Here is a 13,135-nt window from a genome sequence, read left to right on the forward strand (position 1 = left end):
AGCTGATAGCGAATTCTTACAGTGGGATTACCGTTTTCAGAGTGGATCAAGAGCATCTGAAAGTACAGCTGGTCGCGTGGAAACCGTTGTTTCTAATTTATAAAAGTTTTTCATCGATTTGACCATAAAAAGAAAAACAGCTTGTGCCCCAGCATCTCATTGCTCCCAATGCTTTCAGTCAGTTTTTCAACATAGATCGACACCGGGCCCTAGAAATTTTGTGCTGGTCCGCGAAAATTCAGGCATGGCAAGTATATTAACCATGAATGCCTACTGGTCCCCAAAGCAGGCTATATGAATTATCGCTGGTCCGTGTCTGTGGAGCTCCACCGCTAGTAGACCTGAAAGCAACCCGCTTTTCTGTCATGTATTAAACGATTGAGCCCCACAGGAGACCAACTGAGCTGCTCGAAACTCCACGGAGAATATCCCGGTCCATGAAGAGATTTTTTAACTAAAAGTAGTCTGCTTGTCAAAAAGGTTGAAAACCACTGCAGTTTAAATGATCTTCCTAACTTCCTAATCAAGGAAAACAACACATTATCTACAGTAGATATGAATTAAGTACCCGATGGCGTGACCGTTTCATTTGACATAATTTACTATAGGGTTCAATACGCGTGTCCCGATAAATAACTGAAGGATATCAAAATGTCCTGGTTTTAACAGGCTGTCCGTCTAATGAAGGCTTTCAGTACTGCAATCGCTTTTTTACTAAAATAAACTTCATCACAATAGCTTTACAACAGCATGCATGATACTCCAAGATGGACTCCTATTTGATTAACAATCTGAGTTATATTGAAACAGCATCACAACAAGGAACAAGAAGCAGATATAAACAGAGCACCACATTTATTTGTTTATAACTGAAGTACTGTGTGCAATCCTATGTGTTCCAAACTGCCACCGAAAGTGACATCAGCACAAGAATGGTGAGTTGAAGCCAAATGAAATAGGTGTCCATGGCTGAGCATGGCTGCACACAAGCCTAAGATCACAATGCACAATTATAAATATCCATGAGAGGTGTACAGCACACCACCATTGGACTCTGGAGCAGTGCAAATGTTTTCTTTTGAGTGAAGAACCAATCTAGGTTTGAAAGATGCCAGGAAGATGCAACTTTCCAGAAATTTGCAACTTTCCAACTCTCCAAAATTTGGTGTAGGGTCTGGGGCTCATCTTCAGGGTTTAGGCTAGGCCTCCTTGGTTCAACTAAAGGGCACTATTAATGCTACTGTACAACATACAAAGATATTTTAGACAATTGTGCAGTTTTAACTTTGTGGAAATTCAGGGAAGGCCCTTTTCTGTTCCAGCACAGTTGTGCGCCTCTGCACAATTTCAGGTGCATAAGGACATTTAAGAACTCGAGTGGCCTGTCCAAAGGCCGGACTTCAACCCTATCGAACATATTTGCGATGAACTGGAACACCAATTATGGGCCAGATCTTCTATTCTAATTACAGTACATGACCTCACAAATGCACACAAATTCCCACAGACCACACACTCCAAATTCTCATGGAAAGCCTCCCCAGAGGAATGGAGGCTCTTATAGCTGCAAATTGGGGGCAGGCTGCATATTCATGCCCATGTTTTTTTATTTTCCAATGGGATGTCCAACAAGCTCATATAGTTGTGATGATCAGGTTTCCAGAAATTCTTGGCCATATAGTCTATATTGTAGCAAGTACATCAGGCATGGATTTTAGATTAAATTTGTTCTTAGCATTAATGTAATGTGGAGGGACTTTTCCTTTGGAGATTGAAGGATTATTCTGAGCATTTTATGTTTGTTATGTAGGTTTTGTATGGGTGTCATTATGTCATATTATACAGCTCATACTGAGATACATACATTACTCTTCTTTTAATGCACTGGCTACCACAGATGTGCCTTGGCAACATTTTAAAATGTGTGTTGCATGAACTGAAGTGTGTCCATGTTATATATGACATGTTTCTTCTGATGAAGAAGGAAGGTAGCCCATGCAGGTAATAAAGGAATTCAGTAGCAGAAATGGCGCTAAGTTGGCTAACACAAGGCTAGGAACAGGTTATGGGTTGGGAGAAAAATCAAACTTTAACTAGCAAAAGATTACATTTCTTCCTACCAGTCTAGAAAGGTGACCATCACTAGTGGACATTGCAATCTTCAGCTATAGTTGATTCCCCAGAAGTGGTTTTCCTGAGGATACCTATGAGATATTTTGGTCTTGGATGATTGGCAAGAGGCTGGAGCAGTTTTGCTAGCTTGGCAGTTGGCATCAAATGACATAAAACATTAACAATTGGAACTGTTTAGGATACAAAGCAGGTGGTTTAGATGTTACACTGGGGACTGTGAGTTTTAAGTACTCCCCAGGGTATAGGAGTAAATGACAATGGAAGCAGGTCTAGTCCAGTGCCTCTGTTGGCAATGAAAGTAATCCCAGCCACAGCTCAGGTGATATTGTTCACTCATTTGCTGACCACAGTATCACCAAAACCACTTACCATCTCAACCTATTGTCTCTCTCTGTCTCTTCCTTTGACCCTGGCCTCTCAAACCTTCCTCACCAGTTCTCCTCCTGAATACAGACTCAGTTAGCCTCTGGCCAAGTAAAGGCTTTAACTCATTCCTGTTATCACTTTTTATCAAGACCTGAAATAAATTTTGGGGCAACGTTATACTTTCTCCATGCCTCTACCACAAAGACTGGCACCCCTGATCTTTAAGCTGAAATGAAAAGGCAGAGACTCCAAGTTAGGCCATCATGGTGTGCTCTGTTAGATGGGGTGGTTAAATTCTTTTCAAAATATACATTGTTTCTAGAGGTCAGTTAGTGTTGCTATCTCTGGTGTTCCCTTTTTTGCACGTCTCTGTCTCTCTTTTGACAAATGACCAAGCATCCATGCCTCTCATTCACCTGTTCGAACCTGCAGAGTACAGGAGTATACTGCCTTCTAGCAGGCTTCCACACTTGTCAACACTGGAAACCTTCCTGATGCCATCTATCTATCTATCTATCTATCTATCTATCTATCTATCTATCTATCTATCTATCTATCTATCTATCTATCTATCTATCTATCTATCTATCTATCTATCTATCTATCTATCTATTCTTGGTTTGGCAGTACGTGTGAAATTGTCGCTAGCAGGAAATAACCTGGGCCCTGCGACAATTGTCTGCAGGACACACGCACAGTCACGCAGACTGACACGTCTTTCGGGGGTGAGAGGGAAACCAGGGTACCTAAAGCAAACCCTACGCACACATGGAAGAACTTACACACTCTTCGATAACAAGGAACCGGACTCGTTATTCGAACCCATGGCGCTGGATCCGCAGGTCAACAGTGCGCAGCTGTAAGATCGCAATCGTATGATTTTTATGGAATTTTTCACCTTGTAAAAGAGTGCGAGAGAGACAGCCAGAGATAGTCTTTTTTCAGTTTCTCCTTGCGTGAATTAGAGACAATTCATTACGGCAACATATTTAAACAATTGCTGGTTCAAAAATACAAAGAAGAGAACAATTGAAAATACTACTTTTCGACGTCTCATTTCACTACATAGCATTTGCGTTGAATTCATAGCGAAAGTGCACGATGTATAAAGTAAGCTTTCAGTCCACGCACGACTTTAGCTCCATGCTTTTTGGAAGCTACATGAGTGCAGAATTGTGCAACGAGAACTGTACAGTACATTGAAAGACTTTATCCTTAAAGCCGGAGAGATAATTAATGCGTCGACTGACCATCGCTTCAAACAAATCAGCACAAATTACTACTAAAGACAGGTAGCGCTTTGAGTACTGAGAAAAGCGCTATATAAATGTAATGAATTATTATTATTATTATTAAAGAGCTCTTAGTGTACAGAGTTATAGCCACAGACAGCCTCCACTGATTTTTCAACTTCAAACACCGCCCCGTCCTTCTAATACTGTTGATGTGGGTCCCCCTGACAACCACAACGAATCCAATTGAAGAATACTGTAGGGCTAGCCAATCAATTGGCGAGTTTTTAACAGCGGGCACGCTGTCATGGTAACCGGAAAAACAGTTTTCCTTACCTTAGGGACGCGCGTGCACACCGAAGGGGCTACTGTAGAGCCGATTTTCGATGTTTGTAAGTATGATGCAAATTTAGTATTTAGTTAAATACAATACACATTTTCGTTTCAATTTCAGATACTGTTATGTATTTCTTTTGAAACATGTGCTGCGTTCTAAAAACTTAAACGTGGACTCCACTACGTTTTTGAGTAAAATTTAGTTAAATCACTTCAGGGCACAACTGCGAACTAAGATATATAAGGATAAATAGTAACATTAATGGTGAAAAAAATCTTACTCTTTCTTTAATTACGCACTGTAATGTTGTTGTATATTGTTTCAATATATGTGTTAACTACAGAAACGAAAGCGACATGTGGTTATACAAAAGTTATAGCAAATGCAGTTGAAAACACTTTTATCAATATCGATGTACTTTGAGTGATATTTTTCTTTGTACATAATCATTGACTCTGAAGAAAGGGAAAAAAAAACAATTTTTTTTCAGCGTTAAACAATGGAAAATTCTCGGCTTTGTAGGTTTCACTCACTGATCACTATGTTTAAAATGTAGAACATCGAAATGTGTAACATCGATTTGCAACAATGCGTTGACAAATTTGGATTAAAAGTAATAAAATCAGCATAATGGACTTAAAGGTTTACATTTGTTTGTGAATGTTATGATCTCCACCTAAGTATGTTTCAAGTTACAGTTTTACTTTGTCTCTACCTGCCAGAACTGTAACCACCAGACACAGTTGTCAAAAAGGGCTAGTTTAATAAATATAAGATAAAATGCAATTACATTCATTTATATGAATTGATCAGCTTTACAGGGTGTTGTCATAGAATATTCTATTTTAGTTTTATGATAATTGAACTATTACTATTTCAGAAATTTAGAACCTGCCATTGTAAATAATATTTACAGGTATTAAAAAATGAATAAATGTAACAACAAATTCATGTTTCTTAGATGAGGTCCTACTAAAATTGTGTTGAAGATGCCCACTGACAAGGCTCAAGAATCTCCCAGGAGTCTGCAGCACTTATCTTTTAAAATGACAGATAAATCCAGATCTAAAGTGCAGGCCCCCCGAAATCCAAAACTGGTTAAGCGGGATGGAAGGAAAGTAAAGGTCTGTGCAAATACATCTACAAATGCATCTATAATCACTATGTATACTGTATGTATATACAACATACATAAATTATATATGTAAAATATTGATGTTACAAATTATTGTAATTTTTGTATTTTTATTTGATTTGTGTTTTAATACATGAAGAAAATATTATATCTAACCATTTACGTTTATGTTACTTGATAAAAAATTAATTTATTTTATTTTTTGGATTATTACTTGTTCATTTGCATTGTCTAGATGGACACATTCTGTACATCTGTTGCTCTGCCTAAAAATGTCTAAGCATCAGGTCACAAATGTTAAAACTTTACATTGTGTTTTACCTCAGGATGTACAGTATATTGTGTGCCCATACAAGTAGTTTTCTGCTTTAGTTACGTCTGCATTTTGTGGTTTTGTTTGTTTTTGCTTACATCCCACTAGATTATATAGTTGGTTCATGGCTCACCTTCAGGTAATTCCATCCTTCATTAGATGTTTTGGCGCTATCAAATCATCTTTTGAAGGATGTGTTGATTGGATTGGTCAGACCTGGTCTGAGGCATGTGTCTAATTCAGTGCTCCCATCTCTTAAGCCATAGCCGTTGTGACAGTCTCTCCACCGCTTTTGCTCTTGTGCTATAGATCTTCTCACTCTGATGCCTTACAATGTCCAGGGTCTTGTGTCTTCCATAGTGATTGCCCTTGTAAAACCAAAACTGCAACCTCCAATGGCAGGCACTTTGCCTTAAATCCTTTCTCAATTCACTTATCAGCTAGTGACTGGTATTTGCAGAGATTTCTTTCTAATGGCTCCTGTTTATGCACTTCCCGGTCAACTATCAACTCTAGTATAATGATAGTCCTAGTTGTTTTAGACCAGATTAACAAATATTGCCTCATGTTGTATTGATTATGTGCCGTAGTAAAGGTGAGTTGCCACCAGATATCCACTTTCATATCCTAGTCTATGGCAATCCCTAGTAGATCACTCTCACTGATGTTAGTGGTCTTCTTTATAGTCCTAATCCAATTGATATACCTTGGTCTTTTCCAGTTTTTCCATATTATTTCCTTCACAAGGCCCCCAACAATGCCAACACTTTGTCTTGTGACCAGAGATACCTCCCCTCTACCATTCCTATCTAATATAATGACAAGATATGCACCAAGTTGTCTGGCCTGCTGCAGAGTGTGCAGCTCAGGTCTTTCTTCATTCCCTAGAAGACAAAGTTTGTGGGGCTTGGGAGGATGTTGTAGACTCTGTGCAGTAGGTGCCTTAATCTCCTACATTCCATTGATCATGTCCACCCATGTCATCTTAATTTGTTCAGCTCCTTCCCACCGTGTCCACTCTCCTTCCTCTTTTGTTCTCTCTACTTTTGCTACAAAGCTTCTCTCCCACATACCACATCTCTGCCTGCACTACCTTTGTCATCTGTCATGGTCTGTTCTTTCCATGTGTTAGACATGGAATACAGCCAGTGCCCATTTGCTCTCTTCCTATAGCATCAACAATGTGCTTGTGGTTTAATCTGGTCTATTCTTTGTCTGCTTCTGCAGATGACTATTTCCTCTTAGCCATACTTCTATCCCAGCTGTTTTCCTTTTAGCTATGCAGCAAGACTTCATACCTTGCTTTAGTTACCTTGTACTCTTCATGCAGGCCTCTGAAAGGAAGCTACAGTTTTTAATTTGAGCTATCTAATTAATACTATTAAGCTCGTTGATGTCTTCTAACCATCTTCCTAGGTGCTCACCGATTTTCCTCTACATAGCCTCAAGTGTTGAGCTGGATATTCATAAACCAGTAGGGGGTAGAAGAGCCTTGTCAAGACCCATACTGGTAACACCAGGATGTATAATTTCCTTGCATGCTGTTTTTGTCCACTCATTTGAGCCACTCTTCTACTTCTTTTCTGCTACCTTCTTTAGAACAGTTGTGTCCATAAGGGTGTTGTCAAACCACTTCCCTTGGCTTTTTAGTGTTTTTTCCTAACAGAGTTGGTATTTTCAGCTCTGAGCCAAATGTTATTATCCAAACCCCCTTTCTTTAGAACCAAGACCCTAGACTTGCTTGGCTTGAAAGTCATCCTCATCTACATAAAATGCCTCTTACTGTCTTCCAGTATTCACTTGTCTTCTGTTTCTCACGGTGGTAATGTCACTAATAAAGTCTTGCATTGGTGGTTGCTTGACTTTTTCTCTCATCACTAGTCCTCCACTAGGTCTCTCAGCTGATGTCAAGAGGAGGTGAGTCACTATGGAGAAAAATGATGGCAGAGATTGCACAGCTTGTCACAATCTCTACCTCTGTTTTCCACCACTCTTGTATAAATGGCCAGAATAAACCTTATCTTAAATCCATCAAGTTAGTCTTTCAGGAAACCGTGTATTTTACTAGGCATATGATACTTCTCCAGTGTGATATTAATTAATTGATGTGGAATAGAGTTATAAATGTTGGTCAAATCTAGGCGAATAACTGCTCTCTTATGCTGTTTCGCCTCTCAGCTGATATGGGTAAGGTGTACTAGTATGTTCAAGACCTCCTTAAACTTTTGTTATCCTGCCTTTGCCTTTTCTTGGAAATCCCATGCTCTGTGGTTTGTTTTCTAGTGTGGCTCCTTCTCTGTCCCACCAAGGCTACATATTTGTGTGTGTGCCTGGTTGTTGTATACTCAGGCAGTCCCATCTGTGTGCATTAAATCCTTAGCCCCTTTTCATTCTTCAACACATTACCACAGCTACCCATTTTGAAATCCTATCTTTCTCTCAATTGATTTCTCAAGTAAAGTGGTTATTTGCTTCATTATTGACATTACTCATTACTGTAGGTGCATCAGTTACTGGTGAATGGATCATTGTGTTTAAGAATATATATTTTATGAGTAATAGGAGATCATTTAGTCAGTCAAACTTATCTAGTTAGCTAATAGCTAAGCGTTTCCAATATTTTATCATTTTTTAATTATAATGAGTCTTTCCTGTTTGTTTAAGGTTCCCATGGCCCTTTTGTATGAAGAAAAAGCTCTCTAATTTACATCTCAAATGCACATCTACTTAATTTTCACCATTTATCATGAGCGCATGATTTACAATTTAATTGAAAGAACTATGTTGGAAAGAATTTTTTGATGCCTTTGAGAATTTTAAAGTTTTTTTAAAAAAAATCAACTTCTACTTTAGACTAAGAATGTACTAGTTAATTCATCTGGTGGCTCTGAGGTTCTAAGGCTCAGGACCTGTGCTGGTATCTGGAAGGTTGCCGATTCAAATCCCGTTACTGCCTGAAAATTGCTCCAGGGGCGCTGTACAATGGCTGACGTTGCGTTCTGACCATAGACATAGAATTACTAGACGCCTCATGACCAGCAGCATCGTACGTCAACGTCGCTGCCATATTGTAAGTGGCACTGCTGTGGAGTGAAGTAATGTATAAAGATGCCTCACGCATGTGCTGCTTGGGATTGTACAAACCACTGTACGCTCCAAACCAGATCACAGGGATTACATTTCATAGGTAAAGCTGAGCAATTGTTCTGGTTATATTTGGCCATTAGAAAATCCCGTTTTGTAATCTTAACTTTAGCTACGCCAGGCTAAGCTAGCAAAGCTATTCATTTATGTGCTCAAGTGAGCCTCCAAACAACATTTTGGCTAAACGTATTTAGTCACTAACTATGTAGATTGTTGTTAGCTGTTAACATTTCTCAAACTTTGAAAGTTTCCCAAAGAAATCCATCTCAGGAAGCAGTGGGAGGTAGCCCTTAGACGGGATTTTGAGAAAGCTGCCCTGTGATGTGTGCTGTGCTAGTTTGGTAACAGGTGCTGTATCGGCATCATATGATCAAAGCTATCACTTGCTCATATTAAAAAAAACAAAGGAGATTTGATGATTCCTTCTGAGAGTACAGTCAAGGTGGTCAAGGTAGCTGAGCGTGTTATCCGACAGTCGACATTAGGGCAAGCTATCAGTGTATCTTTGATCAATTAGTTTGTTCGGGATGAGATTGGTTCAGATCATGTGTTTTTTCTCAAGGAGCACATTGAGGAAACACAGTTTGAAATTGACAACCATCATTTTATGCTCATGTCTTTAGTTGTGTCTGTCTTCTACAAACTAAGGCTGCACCAAATTGCCAGACTAAATACTCTCAAATTACAGAGTGGCAACACACGGAAAAAACTATGAAAGACAGTTCTGTTTCACGGATTTTAGATCCTATCCTGTATATATTTAAGTAACCACATTTTGTGCGTGTATGTGTGTGTGTGAGAGAGAGAGATTGAGAGAGGAATGAATGAAATGTTTTCAGAAATTATTACACCAATTTGTATACAATAACATTGTTTATTTTTGTCATTGAGTGTATCATTTCACTGTTCAAAGAAAGACACACGAAGATAACTGACAGTAACAGTGCAACATTCACAATTGGTATGCCAGTTTGAAAAGATAAGTTTTGAGGGTAGTTTTAAAATGTGTTATTGAATCGAGCTGACGTATATGAGAGGGAAGAGGATTCCCGAGTTGAGGAGCACTATGAGAGACACTCAAGCTCCCATAGAACAGAGTTTGATGTGTGGTACAGAAAGTAGAGCTGCAGATGAGGATCTGAGTGAGCGAGAGGGAGTGTAAGTCTGTTGGAGATCAGTGAGGTTGTAGAGAGCTTTAAATGTTAAGAGCGGTATTTAGTATTGTATTCAGTAGTGATCAGGGAGCCAGTGAAGTTGAGAGAGAGTAGATGTAATATGTTCAGTGGATTTAGAACAGCAGGTTATTATCCTGGCAGCAGAATTTTGAAGAAGTTATAAGCGATGGATAAGTTTTTGTGGGATGTCAGATAGAATAGCATTACAGCAATCTATACGTGAGGTGACTCGGGCATTAACCAATACTTCAGTACTGTGTTGTATAAGAACAGGACAAAGTCTAGAAATGTTTCGGAGATGGAAGAAGGCAGTCCGAGAAATGTAACTTATATGGGTGGAATTATTTAATAATAATATTATTATTATTATTATTTAATAATTGTCATTATTAGTGTATGAATGGATATAAATAATTGCATTTAAACTATTCGCCAAAATCTGTTGTATGTAAACAATACTGTTTAAAACGTTATTGTTTTTCATCAGAGGTTTCCACGTTTACCTGTATTAGTTTAAGTGCCACTTTTGCCACTCACAATATGGCGTACGCGCTGACATATCGTGTCGACTGGCCAATACAGTGAATGCGTGCCTATGGTTCTGACACCCAGTGGTCATGCGAAAAGACAGTTTCCTCTTGGGAATTAATATAGTGCACTAAATACCAAAAAAATCCTTTATGTAGCATGATGACCAAAAATTCAGCTAGTACTTCAGATATGATCTTGTGAGTTCATTACAGAGTTTTAGTATTTAAGAAATAACTTATATTTTAATTTTGTTATTAATATAATCTATTTGGATTTATTATCAGTCATTTTTACAGTCTCACCTAGAATTTCACTTGTGTTTTCACTGCTTCTGTGCATGCTGTTCATGAGAATGTTGTAGCAACATAAAGCACTCAGTTCCTTTCCTTTAAATTACCATTTCCCATTTGTTTGTTCAGTCAGTGTTCCTTTGTGCTTTATTCTTTTACACAGCCCTTTTCATGTGTTCACTCAGGATTGTTTCCTGGTGTGTACAGAGTGCTGCCTAACATATAGGCACAATGGGTACTGGCTGGGGGCCCCTAGAGCATAGGGGCCCACAATGTTTCTGATGCCTATGTATGTTTCTGTTTTGCTATTAAAACAGGGGCACTACTTTACTGGGAGCTTATGACGATGTTAAGATGGCCCTGCTGCCTAAAATAGGCCCTGTCTCTCCGTGACCTTAAAATCGAGTTAAGTAGGTCTGAGAATGTTGTGTAATGTTTTATTTTAAAGAGTAATGGTCCAAGCACAGACCCCCAAGGGGTCTCCACCAATGACCTCACCCCATGAGCCGCAGTATTCTCTTAACTGTATTATTTGTCTCCAGCCTACTAATTAGCTTGAACAGAAGTTTCCTTAGTTACCACTATTGTGAATATATGCTAGCTTCTTTGCTGGATTCTTGTCTTTAGTAAGGTTTGATATTAAGAGAAATGTTATTTTATGAAGAAAGAACATGTTCTGCACAGATTATTATCATATAAATGATGTGATGGAAGAATGAAATTAAAAAAAAGTGATGTGATGCTATTCATAGAATAAATAAAATGTAAGCCATTTATATAAAACATTGAAGCAAATTTGTCTTTTTCATACAGTATATGAAAGTTTATACATTTTTCTTAACTGGTCAGAAACATTATCTTTTTATTGATCCATCCATTCTGCAACCCAGCCATCCAATTTCTAACCATTTTGTCCATCTCAGTGTCATGGGGAACCAGTGTGTAACACAGCAGCTTTGGGCAGAAGGTAGGCAAGAACGTTGGATTTGGTGCCAGTCAGAAAAATGATAAGCAAATTGCAAAGTAACGTGTTGACACTGAGTATTGTCCTTAGAACACTCAAAGTTACAAAAGCAATGCTTTTTTAATGACCTAGAGTTTTGTGCATAAAATCATTTATTTCAGAGATGTCAGAAAACAAATATTTTTATGGCGGATTGTTGCTCCATAATTGGTTTTCAGTTAACAGCTTTTGAAAGGCCACCTTTCCATAAAAGCAATTGAGTTCAAATTAATAGCTACTGCTATCTCTTTAATATGTAAGTAAATATGAATAATAATTTATGCTTCATCTATTTTTATTAATTTATGAATCAAGAAGGAACAATCAAGCCCTCATTCCAAACATTTTTTCCTTGTTAGATATTCAGATTGATTGATGCCCACCAGAGCAAAGAACTTCATCTCATCACAAAGCCTAAATCATAGATGTTTGTTGATTTAGGGAGCTGATGAGTTTTCAGCTTTACATTTATTGATCTGGCTTTGAAGATGAACTTTCAAGGCAGTAGAGCTGTAACTGATTAATTATAGGTACTGTCAAAGCATCTTTACTTTGATTTCATAAATATCTGTTTTGTTATCAGTGAAGGCTTGTAAATCATAAACAGCATTGAATGTGGTACCGTAAAATAAAAATATTTGTGAAAAGAAAATACATAGAGATGACAAACTGTTGCTGTGTCAGTTGGGACAAACTCTGTTTATTGCTGACTAGGAGTGAAGTTGAGATAAGTGTGCTAGAACTATCAGACTTTGATGTAAGCACATAATTGCAGCATCCATCGATCAGTGGACAAGTGAGTTAGGGCAAAGGAGCCTTTTATAGTTGTCGATGTTGGGTGAGCAGCAGAAGGCCAGGAGTTGGCTGTTCTTCCACTGGATTAGTGACTTTTGAACTGTTGAGGAAACAGATGAACATGTGTCCTCCCTAGCCTCCTCTGTAAACCCCTACTGTAACCCCCTTTGATTTAAGTCCACTCCTGTATTCCCTTAGATTTAGTTGGCAGAACAGTCACACTAGCAACCATTTTAATAAATTGTAGACCACTCAAATTTCAGGTTTAGATAAGCTTAAAATGTAGTTTAAATTATTTCATATTGATGGGTATTTTATAATCTGTCTCATTTTTTGTTTTTTCTTCCAACTTTATTTCTAATTAATTTATTAATTTGTGTATTATCATTGTCTTTTAAGGAAATGTTGGTTGCTGATGTAAAAGTTCTTTGTAAGTTAAAGGTTTTACATCAAGCAAGTTAGTTTAAAAATATTGCGCTGTGCTCAGCTTTCTGATAACCAGGCATATTTAAACCTAATTTATTAGTAAATTGCAAGTGTGTGTGTGTGTGTTTTGGGGGGGAGTGGTAGTGATAGATAGATGTATAAATATAATTTATAATGTGTATTTATTTTTTCAATACATTTAACCAGTGTGCCTGGGTATTTATATTATTTTTGGTTTAATTGTTTTATACAGGG

The 13,135-nt window shown here is 38.0% G+C and overlaps 1 protein-coding gene across 1 annotated transcript in view; it reads left to right on the forward strand.

Moving 5' to 3' along the window:
• The first annotated feature begins 4,047 nt into the window (after window positions 1-4,047).
• LOC114657729 (hydrocephalus-inducing protein homolog) overlaps window positions 4,048-13,135 on the forward strand; it is a 215,476-nt gene continuing 206,388 nt past the window's right edge. The window contains exons 1-2 of the mRNA XM_028809609.1: window positions 4,048-4,123; window positions 5,030-5,192. Coding sequence (XP_028665442.1) covers window positions 5,058-5,192 — 135 coding nt within the window. The 5' untranslated portion in view covers window positions 4,048-4,123; window positions 5,030-5,057. The remainder of the gene's footprint in view (window positions 4,124-5,029; window positions 5,193-13,135) is intronic.

The sequence above is a fragment of the Erpetoichthys calabaricus genome, chromosome 9, assembly GCF_900747795.2.
Source record: "Erpetoichthys calabaricus chromosome 9, fErpCal1.3, whole genome shotgun sequence".
Taxonomy (NCBI): domain Eukaryota; kingdom Metazoa; phylum Chordata; class Cladistia; order Polypteriformes; family Polypteridae; genus Erpetoichthys; species Erpetoichthys calabaricus.